The sequence below is a fragment of the Cetorhinus maximus genome, chromosome 22 (assembly GCF_964194155.1).
Source record: "Cetorhinus maximus chromosome 22, sCetMax3.hap1.1, whole genome shotgun sequence".
Classification (NCBI taxonomy): Eukaryota; Metazoa; Chordata; class Chondrichthyes; order Lamniformes; family Cetorhinidae; genus Cetorhinus; species Cetorhinus maximus.
Window position 1 is genome coordinate 26,665,455 of NC_135900.1, and position 16,813 is coordinate 26,682,267.

Below are 16,813 nucleotides of genomic sequence, written 5' to 3' on the forward strand. Positions count from 1 at the left end.
CTGACATAATACAAATTTGTTTTTGTTTGCAGGAAGAGGGTGAAGGAACATCCACAGAGGAAGATTAAGAAACCACACTATTTTACTTCTACCTCATTCAGCAGTTGGGTCTTTTGAAGGGAGAAGACACTACCTTGACCACTTATTTTTTTTCCCAGTTAACATTGGTCTGTCCACTTTATCCTGGGGAGAAACACATCCTCTGAAAGACTTTTGCTATCCACCTTTTTTTGTAATCCCTTCACAGGCCCAGGTTTAGCGATAAAACACTGCTGTAACACAGGGGACACAGATTAATGATGCAACATTTAATTACCATTTTCTTTTTAATCCTTAACATACTTATAGTTTATTGAGCTGCTAAGTAAGGGTGAGTGGGTCAAAAAAAAGGGTTTTATTTTTCACTGCAATGCACAAAATAATGCAAGAAGAAAACATCATATACATAGCACATAATATGGGCATTTTGAGAGAAACAGCTTTTCTGTTTAAAAATGGTTGGGCTTTACCAGCACAAATACCCACCCCTTGACTTAGTATACACCCTGTATAGAACACCAAAGATGAGGGATAGGCACTGCTCTTATAGAAACTTTTTAGTAGACTTTTTTTTTTAATTGATTTTCACTTATTCTAATTTCAGGAAGATCCTGGGGCTGATTTTTTTTTTTTTACATACATTTAATTCTGCTGTTAACTCAACACCTAAAAATTATATTCAGTAACTGAAGGGAAGGATGAAAGATTGACACACTTTTTTTTTACAGGTCCATAGGGAAAACAAACAGAAATCAAGAAATTCCACTTCAGTGTAAGTCACTGAAACTTGGAAAGGGAACTGATTTTCCTCATCAGTCAGCCAATAAGAACCACATATAAAGGTGACTTTACCTCTGATGCACTGCCATGTGGATGGATCAAGCAAACACATTTCTTGATTTTGGGAACACACGCTGCGTAACTGATCTTCAAATTATTCCTCCTCCATCCAACCAATCCATAAGAAATACTCAGTTAAACCAGCACTTTTAGTGACAGTTGCAATATTACCCTATTATCTGTAACTACCTCTGATTGATTCAATTAGTTTGACAGTCTCTCGGGTACATGCTGCTATACACATACAATGCAGGATATTTTTTTCGGTTTAATGGATGGTTAAACACTGATAGCTGGATTTTGTTTAAATTCATTTTACTTTATACAGTCTAAATATTAAAAGAGGAAACAAGAATACCTGAAAGCATTTCTGCATTGCAATATAATTGCTGAATTTTTAACAGGTTACTGATTCCCAGTTTGTGCAACTCATTTTCTGTTCAAACTTTTTAACTTGAATACAATTTTTTACGGAATTACTCAATGATTTTTAACAGATTTTTTTTTTCTTATATTACAATTAATAACATTGAAATGTCTCTATTGCTTTTATTTTTCATTTTTGTGGGTAATGTTTTAAATATAACTGTCCAAGTTTGTACCTCAAATGAATTCAAGGCAAATGAACTAATCAATTGACCAAAACCTACCTCCAGACATTAAAAAAGAGTGAACTTGTTACTATCAACATCAGTTTTAAAATATTATTAAAATTTTAGGACTGCAACTAATCCCTAATCAAAGTATTTTTGTAATAAAAAAAGGAAAAAATAACCTTCGATACAAAAGCATTTTAAATTACTTTCTATTCTGAAACCTTCAACGGAAACTTGAAACTTTGTAGGTGGGAAGCAACAAGCTCAGTTTTTTTGTATAATTCAATCAAGAATATGTGTTTAAATTAGTAGATTGTAAGAAACGTACTTGATTCGTATTTTCATGTATTTTACACAAATGTGATTTTCTCTTTTTCATTTTTGTAATGTTTCAACCAGATGTATTTTAAAATGCTTCTTAGAGTTTTATCTTGCTTTCTGCTTGTCAATATTGCTACTTTTAACATTTAATAGGCCGGGGAGATGGGGAGGGTGTAGTTTCTCAGGAGAATCTGTGACAGTAAGGCTTTAGTGTTGAGCCAAAGTACAACCAAAGCTGATTCCTTCTGGCTTCCATCAGAATTTGTAAAACCTTGGCATACTCTCAGCTTCTACAGGCAACATGGTGCACACCCGGTCTGGACATTGAAGGCTGAGGTATTAACTAGTTGCATTTCTGCCAATTTTTTCAATAATTGTATCCCCCCCGCAACAAATGACTGCCTTGTGTTTTCTTTTAAAAACACAGTTATTGTGATTTGTTTGAAGCATCATTCCATGTATCTCTGAAGTTTTACCTTGGTTTTGGCCTAATGCATACGAAGGAAGCCTTTGGTTACTTATTGGACATTTAGCTCTGGGAAGCCTCTCAAATGCTGATGTTTATCATGTATTTCTCTGTATGTTGTACAATCAATTACACACTACTACCTCTTGGGGCCTACTGTTACCTCATTTTCGAGCTGAAAACCTATTCAATTGTTTATGGCCAGTAGACCAGAGAGAGCATCATAAATTTTTTATACATAGTTTATTTTTTTGGGAGATAAATTTTATATGACTGTTCTCTCCTGACTGGTCACCTCAAAATAAGACTGGACATTTAACTTCTTCGCTATTTTACAAATAGTAGTCTTGGTTTGCGGGGAGAGTCTGAAAATGTTAGACTGCAAATCCTACTCTCCCTGTACCTTGAATGTCTAACTTTATTGCTTTGCTATTCACTTAGAGAAGCTGTCTGATTGTACTTGGAAATGCTTGCTTGCTGAAAAGGTTCCTTTCATGGATTATCACTGTCTGTTCAGCACAAATAAATGTAAGAACCTCTGTGATCCCCATGTTGATTCTTAGACTTTGTCATTTTAATACTGGCAAAACAATTTATGTGAGCGAACACGTCCCTGAGAGAGATTTTTTTCAAGCTAATGTAAGCACTTACAATATTTAGAACTAAAGTGGTTCCTGTGTTTTTAAAGCCATAGCCTTTGAATGATCTCCCTTAGTTTCATAAACTGAAATACTGGTTGAGTTTGAGTTTATTGAGGCTGATTTATAAGTAGGAGCTATCAGTAAATGAGTCATTGCAATAAAATTTTAATCTTTTATGGGAAGGATGACAGGACTGCAGTAATTAGCATTTTTAAAAATGTTTATTGTATGTTATTTATTAAAGAGCTCAGATATTCATGTTTCTTGATATTTGAAAACATCAGTATGTGGCTAGGAGGCCTCTTAAATTGCGAAGCCGCCATCTTAAACGATAATCTTCCCAGCAGAAGGGATGGGAAAATAAGACAAGTCTCCCCACTCCTGATCACTGCTAAAAGTGCAGACATCAGAGTTTGTGGTAGGGCAAGATCATGTTCAGCTGCAGTGCCCTGACAGTCAAATTTTTAGTCCACATTCACTATTGAGTTTCTAATATGAAGAATAACTTCTGAAGGTAGCTGGCACCCTAATGAGGAGTCAAACATTATAGAGAGGAGGAGAGAGGTTTAAAAAAAAAACACATAAATAATCTAAGGGGTACTCACTGGGCTGAATTTTAGTTCCGAGGTCCCAATCCTAATGCTGGAATGGGTACATGGAAGTGGCTGTGGCGGCACACTGGACATTTTCAAGAAGGTGGCCAATTAAGAGGCCATCTCCAGGAGTCTGTCCAATAAAGGACAGCAGGCAGGTTCCACAGCTGTGGGGGGGTGGGGGGGGGGGTGGGGTGCAATGGGGGTGCCCAAGGCTTTAGGGAGCAGGCAGCCCCACTAGGAGAGCTGGGCATTGCCACTGTAAGTGGGGGACTGTGAGGGTGCCTCAAGGCTCCCTCTGAAGACTTATACATGGAACAAAATACACTGTGGCCACAGCTGCCAGGTCATCATTGCGGAGGGAGTGCATCTCCACAGGATGGTCTGTGCCGCAGTTGTGGCCCCACAGTTCAGCAGATCCGTGCTTTGAAGGATGCAGCTTTGGCACGTCCTCCGCACCCCAGCTTGCAGCCAGCATTCCATCATCCTATTGGGTGGCCAGAGGCAGGAACATACAGGCAGACCAGCACATTGGCCGATAACAAGAAATTGCCAGTCTGGTCATTCCCCACCTCAGGATGAAAATTTTGCCCATTGTGTTTTCCAGCCTCCCTTCATTCTGCTTGAATGCCATTTACCATTGCATGGCTGAGGGGGCTTGTAGGTAACTGGCTCTCATGGTTCTACCAATGCCAGCTTCCTTGCTGCTGAAGTATATCAGGGGAGCTTGTGCACATTTTCTGTCTCTTTGTCAGCAGCAAAGGCTCAGTTCTTCTCAGCGACACAGCCACGATGAGGAATTCATCAGGTGGAAACGCAATGCGTTGAATCATCAAATCTGAATAGTGCACCATGCTCTTCATTATTTTGGGCTCGGAAATAATTTGCATTTCATTTATTTTTTTCTAAAGTCAGCTGCAATTCATCCCAGTGAAATGAAAAGATGGAGCTATCCAAATTGGTAGATTTTCTGACATGCACCCAGGTTTTCTATTAGTTTGACTTTCTGCCGTGTCAAGGTGGGGTGCTTTCAGCCCTGATAGGGATATAGCAGGGCTTTTGATCTGATGGCCAAATTCCCCAACTTGGGACATTTTTAGCTTACAGTATTAAAAGCTTAGTGTTATTTGAAAGTTAATTTTAAACTTTACTTCAAACAACAGTTTGTATCTGTATTACACGTTAAAAGATACCGATCATACCAATCGAAAAACCATCTAACATTTAAGTATTAAGAGTAAGACGTAACTGTTGCACATTGTTACGCATGAGAATTTGTGTTCCATTTTAAAAATGTGTGTGGAAGAGAAAGAAAGGCAGTCATCTTCTGTTGCTTTCTTCTGACTTTGGGGAGGCGAATGGGTTTTACAAGTGGCTGCCAACCTAGGGAGAAATTGCCCTAGCAATTAGCCTCTGATCAACCACAGAATGTGCCTATTTACAACAATTTGACCTTGGAGCATTTAAGGAACAGGAGGTGACAGACAGCTCATTAACAGCAGACAATATATTATGCAATCAATGTTGTGATGCTCCTGTCCTAATATAGTATCACCTCAGACATTCTATGAGCAATGCCATAGAAGTTACCATTAATATTCACCCCTACTTTAATCAATGTCTCAATACTGCTGCATATCATATGCAATGTTTAATAAACTAATTTGTAATGTAAGTATTGACCCTGGGCTACACTTTCTGCCTTAGCAGATGTCAGGTGGAGGATGTAGCAAGTTATTCAAGTATGCGCTTTGCTTCATCCCTGCTTCCCCCACCGGTCAGTTTCCATACACAGACAAGTGCTTGCTGAAGACATGTAAATGATGGGAACGCCACCTCAGCAGTTTGCACTGCAGGAAAACTGGACATAAGGAATCGCCTGTTAGGCCTCATCATCATCAGAAACAGAGTGACTTAATACTTGAACAAGTATCAGTTGTTCAAAGAGAGTCTTACTGGATTTGTGAAGGGTAGATCATGTCTGACTAATCTAGTTGCAATTTTTTGAGGCGGTCATTCGTGTTATGATATCCATAGAGATTGATTATTTTTAAAGAGAGATTCGAACTTCCAGTTACTGGCTGAAAGAATGACAGGGCAAGATTTCACATTTTAAAACATTAACTGTAACAAATGACAAAAAAACTCCCACATCAACTGAACACTATTTTCTTATTGTAGGCAACTTATACTTTAAGAAAGGACCATCCTCCTTTATACATATCACCCAATGCACATTCTATGGAATTACAGTATTTTTTATCAAACAGTCCACAGTCGTTCCCATCTTCCAATGGGTTCCCATGCCCCTGTTTTGCCGAGTAGTAACTTTGAGTGAGCTTCTCCAGGTGCTTTCCTCAGTTTTTGAAGAGTTTCTTAAATTCGCCACCAGCAGTGAAGCCTGTTCAGCTGATTCTTCCCCTGGCCATGCCAGGCCAAATCTCCCAGAATCCTTAGATGGCTACAGGATATGTCTCTTCGATTAGAGACCCACTCCCTCCTGCATCCGTCTGTGGTAGCTCGCAAAGCAGCCTTTTCTCTCTGGGGACCACACAGAACCTCCACTGTCTGTCTGTGATACCCATTGATTTGTAGGGAAGCCTGTAACCCACCTTATCTCAAAAATACCTTCCTCTGCCCTCTTCCTTGTGGCAATGTCACGCAATTATTGCAGCTCTGAAGCAGGGCATTCAGCCCATCATGTCTGTCAGTTCTCCGAATAAGCAATGCACCAAGTGTCATTCCCCCGACTTCTCCCCGTAACTTTGCACATTCTCCCTTTTCAGATAATAATCCAATTCCTTCTTGAATGCCTTGATTGAACTTGCCTCCACCACACTCTCAGGCAGCACATTCCAGATCTTAACTATTCGCTGCATAAAAAAGTATCTCCTCATGTCTCCAATGCTTATTTTGCGAATCACCTTCAATCTGTGCCCTCTCATTCTTGATCCTTCCACCAGTGGGAACAGTTTTTCCTGATCTACTCTGTCTAGGCCCCTCCTGATCTTGAATACCTCTTATCAAATCTCCATGATTAATGTGAAACACATGAACCTTGCATTCAGATAGAACTGTTATCGAGCTGTTTACAACTCAATACCTTCAACACCTTTCTGGGCCTTTGGGAGACTCAGAGTCTCGTCATAAGAAACTGTAGAGACTGCTGCCATTGTCTCCAAGCGTAAATACCTTGTACCTTCTACTCGGTAAAATAATCTAAACCTTCCTTTGGTCTCTAACAATCAAGCCATCCAGGCTCACTGTCAGGCAGACTTCAGAACAGGTTACATGACCTCTCTTTATTTACCCAAAATTTAAAGATACGGTCCCAAAATATAATAATCATATAAACCTCAAAATTGTAACACTAGCACAGTTTAGAGGGGAGTGTACACGAATGTTGCTGATATCGACCTCGAGAAGGCATTTTATAAGGTTTTGCACGGGAGATTATGGCAAAAATAAAGTGCACAGCTTTGTAGTTAACCTTGTGACAGGATTTGTAATTGGATGGGAGGTAGAAGATAGTAGGAATAAAGGGAACATTCTCAGGTTAGCAGTCTGTGACAAGTGGTGTTCTTTGTGATCTTTACTGGGGTCTCTGTCTTGGATGAAGGAAGAGATTGTATATCCAAATTTGCAGATTACACTAACTTGTATAGATGGTAGCAGGAAGTTACAAAGGACCATAAACATGCTTAAGTGATTGGGTAAAACTATGGCAGATGGAGTTCAATGGGAGGGTTAGTTACTTTGGGTCAGAGGTTCAAATTGGCTGCTGCCACTAGGAGTTGTGAAAGAGCAAAGGGAGGTCCATGTACACAAATACCAAAAGCTAGTGCACAGATATAAACGGTAATCAAAATGATTAATGGGTTGGTGGTCTTTATCTCAAGAGGGTCATGAAGAAACAATGATGCAGAGCCTTTGTTAGACCCCAATTTGGAGTATTTGTTCAGTTTTGGGCACCAAACTTCTGAAAATATATAGTGACCTTGGGGCAGGTACAGTGCAATCTCACCAAAATTTTATCAGGATTTAGAGTGAAATTATGTGGAAGCTTGCATAAACTTGGCTTGTGTTCCCGAGAGTTTAAAAGGTTGATCTAATCAAAATGGTAAAGGATAGGGTAGATACACAGAAATTATTTAATCTAATGGGAGAATTCAGTACAAGAGGGCATAATTTTAAAAATAGAGCCACAGAGAGTGAAACCAATAAGTGTTTTTCCTTCCCCTCTAAACTGGGGCAGTAGCTTAAACTGGTACAGGATAGATGTTAAGTGTTATATTAAATTCGAAGCATGATGAGTTAAACATAATATAACTGGATAATTGTTGGGTGGTATTCTAAACTTGAAACTAATTAGTAAATTAAAAACAACGGGGAGCAGACTTGAAGCAAAGTGGACTGTAGAGAAGCCGTGAAAATCTGAGAGGGCAGCCGAAGGTTGGTGACTCCATGCTACAGGCCATAAGGAACAGGTACCCTTTTGGAGCTGTGGCCTTCTGCTTGGCACAGCGGAAGAGCTGAAAATGTGCTTGGAAGGTGAAGCTTGAGTGTACTTAGAGATCCAGAGGAAAGGAATCTCAGAAGGTGGGGTTGAAGCTCTGGAGGTGGCTCTTTGTTGAAAACGTTCGAGTCGGAGCGATGTTGGGAGAGCATTCCCAGGTGAGTTCTTCAAATGTGGAGCTTGGAATCTTTTGAAAAAGACAGAGTTTCAGTGAGACCACTTGGCTCATGGTGTGACAAGCCTCTGGGTGGGCTGTTTAGAAATCCATAGAATCTGCTTTAGCCGTATCTGTAATTTACTTTGGAGCATGGTGCATCTGACCACAGTTTACCAGATAGTTCTCATGTTCCGCATACTTACTCTGAATATTAGAGTATAAGCTAGATGTGGTAAATTGGCTTATCTTTCCAAATATATATGTGTCTGTGAAGATATAGCTGGGGTGAAGGAATCATGAATGTTTGAATCACTTACTCATGTTTGTATTGAGATCTTTCCAACCATTTTGTCTGGGTATAATATATTTATTTTCACTTGTTTAACAAATGTTTTATTCTTTTTAAAAGTTCATCAGCAGACTCCTGTGAATTTGTTCAGTAACTTACCTCCATGGTTTGTGAAAAAAAGTTGAAATCTATCAAGCCAGGTTTCCCGCTGGGATCTGATTTGTCCAGTAGTAACATCAGCTGAGATCATTACAATTAATTGATAGCTATCACAACCAAGTCCAGAGGGATGAGTAAATTCTCCTTTCCCATTCCTGAGGCTGGCTACTTAAAAAAGTTGTGATTTTTCAATTCAGTATGTACTTGACCATATGTAAAGCTATATGAAGAATAGGCAGATTTTTAGAGTTAACAAGTAAGGAGGTAGTTTTATTGTTAAAACTTACTCAGGTAAAAGCATGTGACTTACTAAAAAGGTAAAAACACATCCTGAATCCTGCAGCGCACACACACACACACACTAGCATGCAAAAACAGAACAAGTTACAGAGCAGAGGAATTGGAAGTGATAAGACTTAAAAATTAGTAAGAAAGAAAATAAATATGTGTTCCGACGTTCTTTTGGTGGTCTTTAAATTCCAGGTGTGTCATGACTGATGTAAGCTGGTTGTTTTTCTGGAGACAGTCTCTTTTAACTGTAATTCATCTTCTTCCAAAGTGGATTCTATGGCACTTGAAGCTTCTTTTGATTAAAATTCTCTATCTCTGTGATGTATTCCAAAATGTAACTGAGAAAGGATCCAAACTTGAGAAGAGCAGGGAGAGAGATGGCGTTACATTCTGCAATCTTTTTGCTGTTACTGCTGCATTCTGCAGATTCCTCTTTTGCTGTAACAAACAGACAAAATTATAATAATATAAAAGCAAAATACTGCAGATGCTGGAAATCTGAAACAAAAACAAAAATTGCTGGAAAAACTCAGCAGGTCTCACTGCATCTGAGAGGAAGACAGAGTCAACATTTCCAGTCCGTATGACTCTTCATCAGACTCTTCTAAAATTATAATAATAGCTTTTCACAAGTGGGGTTCTGATCATGTGACAGCTGCTATTGGCTCACAATGGGGGGCAATTCATATTAATGAAGGAGCTTCGATCTCCCATTGCCAAAGTTATCAAGATGCCACTGAAACAGATAGCGGGTCCTTAGCACCCTCCTTGCATAATGAGCTTCATTGTTCTTCTGGCAGTTTCTGAAGTCAGGAAGTCTGGTGGCCTATTGTCCTTATGTTTTGCAGAGTGTTCAGACAATGGCAGGTGTGAAGTCCACCAGGGAAGTGCCTAGACATGTCCCCTGGTAATCCACTTTCGGAGGCTGCTAGAAACATTGCCAATTTGCAGGTCAAGTGACTTCTGCAGCCATTTTAAAACAGTGTCTTTGCAATTCTAGCTGTTCCTTTTCTTTTTTTCAAATACAATCCAAGGCATTATACCAACTGATAAAACTAATGATTAATATTCCATATTGCACACAACACATCATAGCACAAATAGAAATAAACAAGTCTGATATGATAGCTATCACAGAGACATGGAATGGAATCTGGTGCGGGGGGGTGGAGGCGACAGGGATCTTAGTCACCGGCTGGAGAGAGAGGGCAAGAGCCCCGCATCACCTCTTTTAGGGAAGGCTCACTGCAAGTTGTTTCAGTTAGGCACGTGATAGGCCAGTGGCAAGGCCTTCCCCAGGATCAAGGACCCCACTGGCAGAAGTCCTGCTTGCCAGCCAATTAGAGGCCAATCAATGGGGAGGTAAAGGCTGCTGCCGGTACAACACCCGCCTGAAGTCTAAGATTGACACTGGATCCCAGGCCAGAGTTGAGTGATGGCAAGAGGGTAGTCAGCAGCACTCTCTTGGCTCCCCATTCCCGATGCTGGGTCCCTTGATTAGGTGCTGGCTGCCTTTGAACAAGGGACCCCCAGGCCCCCCGACCCCCTCCCGCTGGGAGCCCGCAAACAACTCCCATATGGGTCTGCTTGTCATGCTTCCTGCATGGCGAGCACCCCAATGCCCACCGCTCCAGTGCTGAATACCAGCGATGGTGGGATGAGGCCCTAGGCAGTCCATGGGCCTTCCCACCATGAACTTAATCACAGTGGAGGCAGGGAGGTGATTGGGTCCATACCGCTATCCTCCTGCCTGATTAAATGTCCCCCACCATCAAACTCACCACAGGGGATGGCATAAGATTCCACCCATGGTTGCAAAGTGACTATGGCTGGGACCCGAATATGCAAGAGTATTTAACATTTCAGAAGGACAGGTAGAAGGGAAAAGGAGGTGGGGTAGGTCTGTTAATAAATGAGATAAGTACAGTACTGATCTTGATTCAGAAGATCAAAATATACAATCAGCTTGGGTAGAGATAAGAAATGGCAAAGGAATTAAGTCACTTGTGGTAATGTTTTATAGGCCCCCTGACAGTAACTACGGTGTAGGATGGAGTATAAATCAAGAAATAACGGGGGCTTGTAAGAAAGGTACTGCAATAATCATGGGAGTTTTTAATCTTCATATAGATTAGACAAAACAAATTGGCAAAGGTAGCCTGGAGGATAAGTTCATAGAGCATATTCAGGACAGGTTCTTAGAACAATGCATTCTGGAACCAACCAGGGAACAGGCTATTTTAGGCTTGGCAATGTGTAATGAGACAAGACTAATTAATGTTAGTAAAGGATCATTTAGGTAACAGTGATCATAATATGATGGAATTTCTCATTCAATTTGAGGGTGCGAAATTTGGCTCTGAAACTAGTGTCTTAAATAAAGGTTATGAAGACAGTTGACTAAAGTGGAATGGGAAAATAGGTTAAAAGGTAAGATGGTAGATGAGCAGAGGCATCCATTTAAGGAGATATTTCATAACTCTCAAAAAGGATATATTGCATTGAGAAAGAAAGACTACAAGAAATACGTATCACCTGTGGCTAACTAAGGAAGTTAAGGATGGTATCAAATTGAAAGAAAAGATGTACAATGCTGCAAAGATTAGTGGTAGGCCAGAAATTGGGAAAATTTTAGAAACCAACAAAGGGTGACTAAAAAAAATTAATTAAGAAAGAAAAATTGGAGTATGAGAGAAAACTAGCAAGAAATATGAAAACAGGCAGTAAAAACTTCTTCAAGTATATAAAAAGGAAAAGGGTAACAAAAGCGCATGTTGGTCCCTTAGGGTGAGGCTGAGAAAAACAGGGGGAAAAAGGGAGGGAGGAATGCAAAACAATCACAATCACTGGAGGAAAAATACTAGGAATTCTAAAACGGCTAGTGGCTGACCTGATGGCCTGCATCCTAGGATCTCAAAGGAAGTGGCTGCAGTGATAGTGGATGCATTGGTTGAATCTTCCAAAATTTCCTAGATTCTGGAAAAATCCCAGTGGATTGGAAAAGCACAAATGTAACACTGCAATTCAATAAAAGATGGGGACAGGAAGCAGGAAACAATAAGCCAGTTAGCCTAACACCTGTCATTGGGAAAATGCTAGAATCCATTATTAAGGAGATAATAACAGGACATTTAGGAAATCATAATGCAGTCAGGCAGAAACAGCATGGTTTTGTGAAAGGAAAATCATATTTGATAAATTTATTAGTGTTGAAGATGTAACAAGCAGGGTGGATAAAGGGGAACCAGTAGATGTAGTGTATGTGGATTTCCAAAAGGTATTCGATAAGGTGCCACATCAAAGTTACTGTACAAGATAAGAGCTCATGGAGTTGGGGGTGATATATTAGCATGGATAGAGGATTGACTAACAGGCAACAGAGTCAGGATAAAGGGGCCATTTTCAGGTTGGCAAACTGTAATTAGTGGAGTGCCGCAGGGATCAGCTGGGACCTCAACAATTTACAACCTACATTAATGACTTGCATGGAGGGACTGATGTATTGTAGCCAAATTAGCTGATGATACAAAGAAAATCAAGTTGTGAGGAGGATACAAAGAGTCTACAAAGGGATATATAGATAGTTAGGTAAGTGGGGGAAAAAAATGGCAGATGGAGTATAATGTCGGAAAATGTGATGTTGTCTACTTTGGCAGGAAGAATAGAAAAGCAGAATTTCATTTAAACGAAGAGAGACTGAAGTATGCTGTAGTACAGAGGGGTCTGGATGTCCTTGTACATGAATCACAGAAAAGTTAGCATGGAGGTACAGCAAGTAATTAGGAAAGCAAATGAAATGTTGGCCTTCATTGCAAGGGGGATGAAGCATAAAAGTAGAGAAGTCTGCTACCTCTGTACAGGACATTGCTGAGACCGAACCTGAAGTACTGTATACAAGTTTTGGTCTCCTTACTTAAGGAGGTATATACTTGTACTGAAAACAATTCAGAGAATGTTCAGTAGGTTGACTCCTGGGATGAATGGATTGCCTTATGAGGAAAGGGTGAGCAGGTTGAGCCTATACTCATTGGAGTTTAGAAGAATGAAAGGTGATTTTATTGAAATATATAAGAACCTGAGGGGGCTTGACAGGGTAGATGCTGAGAGAATGCTTCCTCTTGTAGGGAAATATATAACTGGGGGCTCCCATTTAAAGCAGAGATGGGGAGGAATTTCTCTCAGAGGGTTGTTAGTTAGAATTCTCTTCCACAGAGGGCAGTGGAGGCTGAGTCATTGATATTCAAGGCTGAGTTGGGCAGATTTTTATTGACAAGGGAGTCATGGCTTATGGGAGTAGGCAGGAAAATGGAGTTGAGGCCACAATTAAATCAGCCATGACCTTATTGAATGGTGGAGCATGCTTGATGGCCTGAATGGCCTACTTTTGCTCCTATTTCTTATGATCATATGAGCATCCATGATTAAACTGAATAGCAGAATGGGCTTGAGGGCTGAATGGCCTACGCCTGACCCCATCTGGTTTAAATATTGCAGTAAAATGGAAAAGTATATGCAGACTACTATAGATATATTAAACTGTGCATTAGTCAAAAATAAGTTCCCAAAGCACGTCTTGCAACATTCAGGGGCTGGCTGAGGCAGCACAGGCATTGTTGGGAGAGGAGCATTTGCAAGCACTTTCAAACCAGAGTAGTGCACAGGTCTGGCCAGGTGAGAATATCTTGATCAGATTTTTAATTTTTAAGCAGTCTGTGTCCAAATGCAGCAAGACCTGGACAATATCCAGGCTTGGACTGACAAGTGGCAAGTAACATTCGGGCCACACAAGTGCCAGGCAATGACCATCTCCAACAAGAAAAAGAATCTAACCATCACCCCTTGACATTCAATGGTATTATCATCGCTGAATTCCCCACTACCAACATCCTGGGGGTTACCATTGACCAGAAACTGAACTGGACTAGCCATATAAATATTGTGGCTACAAGCAGGTCAGAGGCTAGGAATCCTGCTGCAAGTAACTCACCTCCTGACTCCCCAAAGTCTGTCTACTATCTGCAAGGAACAAGTCATTTGCCTGGATGAGTGCAGCTTTAACCACACTCAAGAAGGACAAAGCAGCCTGTTTGATTGACATCCCTTCCACAAACATTCACTCCCTCCACCACCGAAGCACAGTGGCAGCAGTGTGTACCATCCACAAAATGCATTGCAGGAACTCACCAAGGCTCCTTAGACAGCACCTTCCAAACCCACGACCACTACCATCTAGGAGGACAAGGACAGCAGATACATGGGAACACCACCACCTGGAATGTTCCCCTCCAAGCCACTCACCATCCTGACTTGGAAATATATCGCCGTTCCTTTGATGTCAATGGGTCAAAATCCTGGAACTCCCTCCCTAACAGCACTGTGGATGTACCTACACCAGTAGCAGTTCAATAAGGAAGCTCACCACCACCTTTTCAGGAGCAATTAGGGATGGGCAATAACTGTTGGAATAAAAAAAATACATTCTATTTGCAGGCAATAAAGAAACCACCTTTTTACTCTGCTGCAAGAGCCCCTGGATCGCTTCTGTTGTAAAACAGATGCAGCTCCCCAGCAAAGGCAATTGAGCTCACTTACTGTATATTAATGACTCCAAAGCTGGAAAATGGCCAGTTGCAGCGATGATAGGAAGCTTAGGTCCCTCTACTTTCACACATGACGATAGAGTGCTCAATTCAATTGTAGCAATTATAGGCTGCTGGATATGAATTTAATGTAGCCACTTGTTAAATATGCTTAAAGTAAAAATGCAATAAGTAAAGATTGTTGCTACCAGATTAGAATCCCTAATTAGTTTCACTTCAATTGTACATTTCTGGTGCCCATATGCTGTTGTGCAAGATGGATAAGTATATGCAGACTACTACAGATGTATTAAACGTTGCATTACTCAAAAATAAGTTCCCAAAGCACATAATTATGGCATGACTTGTCTTAAAAGGGAGCCAAAACATGTAATACCACTGCTTGCCATTTCAACAATATAGCTTTAAATTTCCTGCGACAAAATACGCAATGGGCGTTCCTGTCCGTGATTTTATTTAACAAGGGAGCCTGTATTCTGTCTGGCCATCCAGGCAGTGGTAGAGATGAGGTTAATGCTTCTTCAGAGAGGGAAGCATAAAGGGTGCATGTAGAAATATCAGATTTTGCGGTGAAGGAATGACACTCTCAGACATTATGCTGGCTTTTGAGCAGCATCTAGCAGTAATTATTGATCTTTTTCAGCACAGTGCCCTCTATAGGGGATCTGTGACATGTGACAGCAAACCAAGCATAAGTATGTCTCTTCAACTAAACAGATTGAAGAATCCTCACAGACATGTCGAGCTTTTTTTTCTGGTGGGCGTTGGGCCTATATGGGAGCTCTGAGCCCACCCGTGTCATCAGCATGCCTGCCGGAACAACCTTCTGGGAGGTAGCCTCCGAATTCGCCTCTGCACTCACTGTCTTATTAAGGATGGTGAGTGGGCTGCCGAGGCTGCAAGGCCAAACTGAGGAAACACAGCAATGTCAGAGCAGCAGACCCACCAGGAGAGATGGCTGATGCCGAGGCAAGCAAGCAAGGGTGCCTCAACTTGTGGGTGCCCTTGGCTGCCTTATTAGAAGGGGTCATGAAAGAGGCCTGAAGCTGGTAGGGCCATTGGGTTGGAGGGGAAACCCACCTGCCGCGCCCCCCCCCCCCCCCCACCCCCCGAGGACTATTCATGGACCCGGATGTTGTCTTTCATGCCTGTGGCCCTTCCATTGGGGCATGGAGAATCCTACTTCGTTGGGCCCCACCCAGACTTTCCGTCGGGAGGCTGGCTTGATTGAGTTGGCAGCCTCAGCACATGACTGGGGTGGGGGGTGCCACTCCAATGTTGATAAAATACCAACATCAGCGCAAAATGGCCCCTAAGGTGGGCCTTAATTGCACTAAGTGGTTACCCAACTTTGATGCAGGCAGCCGACCTGATTCCCAAACTGTTCCTGGGAATGTCCCTGGTTGTGGGTGTGGGGATCCATCTCAATGCAGCTACCTGCTACTTTCCTAGCTCCCCGCCTCCAACCCTGTCAGCATAGGGTCTGGAAATGTCAGCCCATAGTGTTTGAATTGGGGTATTTTATTCATTGTAAAATTATAAACAGAAAGAGGGAAACAAAGATGGGATTAAGAGGGAGGCAAAGAAGTTAAATAAACATTTTAATTTGACATTTAAAATCTTGAAAAATAATTAAATTGCTAAGGAATGAAATGGCACACTTGCAAAGGTAAATTTTCAATGTCAGAGAAGTTGTTTGACAGTAATTAAGATCCACCATACCATTAGAAAAAAATCATTTACACCTGAATGTGCCAATCCTAACTTTTTCTTCTGTGTTTAGTGCGTAATACTTACATGTATTCCAGTGTCGAGTCTATTGGCGAGGAACCGGCTCAAGAAGTAGGGCGCAATGGACAGTAACTTCTGGATTTCCATATTTAACTGCATATGTGCAGATGCTAGAAGGTGCTGTCGAATTTACTACATAATAACTGTGATGCTGATAGACCACTGTTATTCATAGTGTAAAATCCAGGCCACTATATCTGTATGTATTTATCAACAGATACTAACTAGAACAGTTTGCAAGCTGTAGTGTATTCTTTATCTCAGTTGTTCATTCTGGGAGGAGGTGAGTGAAGATGTATTCCCACTAGTTGAGAGAGATAAAAAAAACCAAGGCACTATATGGGATGGCTTCACCATGTTGCAGTTATATCTTGACTGGTCAACATTGTGGGAAAGCTAAAAAATTGAGAAATTAAACTTCAATAATGGTTGAAGAAATCTGTTTAAGCAAAGAAATAAGGACATAACCTCTAGACCAGATGACAACAAGAGTTTTGCAGAGATAGTGGGCTCG

The 16,813-nt window shown here is 41.0% G+C and overlaps 2 protein-coding genes across 2 annotated transcripts in view; one reads left to right on the forward strand and one right to left on the reverse strand.

Moving 5' to 3' along the window:
- The window catches only part of hmga2 (high mobility group AT-hook 2), a 135,987-nt gene extending 133,175 nt beyond the window's left edge, over positions 1–2,812 (forward strand). The window contains exon 5 of the mRNA XM_078567963.1: positions 33–2,812. Coding sequence (XP_078424089.1) covers positions 33–68 — 36 coding nt within the window. The 3' untranslated portion in view covers positions 69–2,812. The remainder of the gene's footprint in view (positions 1–32) is intronic.
- Positions 2,813–8,866: 6,054 nt separating this feature from the next.
- The window catches only part of LOC144696553 (small integral membrane protein 29-like), a 111,590-nt gene continuing 103,643 nt past the window's right edge, over positions 8,867–16,813 (reverse strand). The window contains exon 6 of the mRNA XM_078567965.1: positions 8,867–9,346. The gene's annotated coding sequence lies outside the window, so the exon portion shown is untranslated. The remainder of the gene's footprint in view (positions 9,347–16,813) is intronic.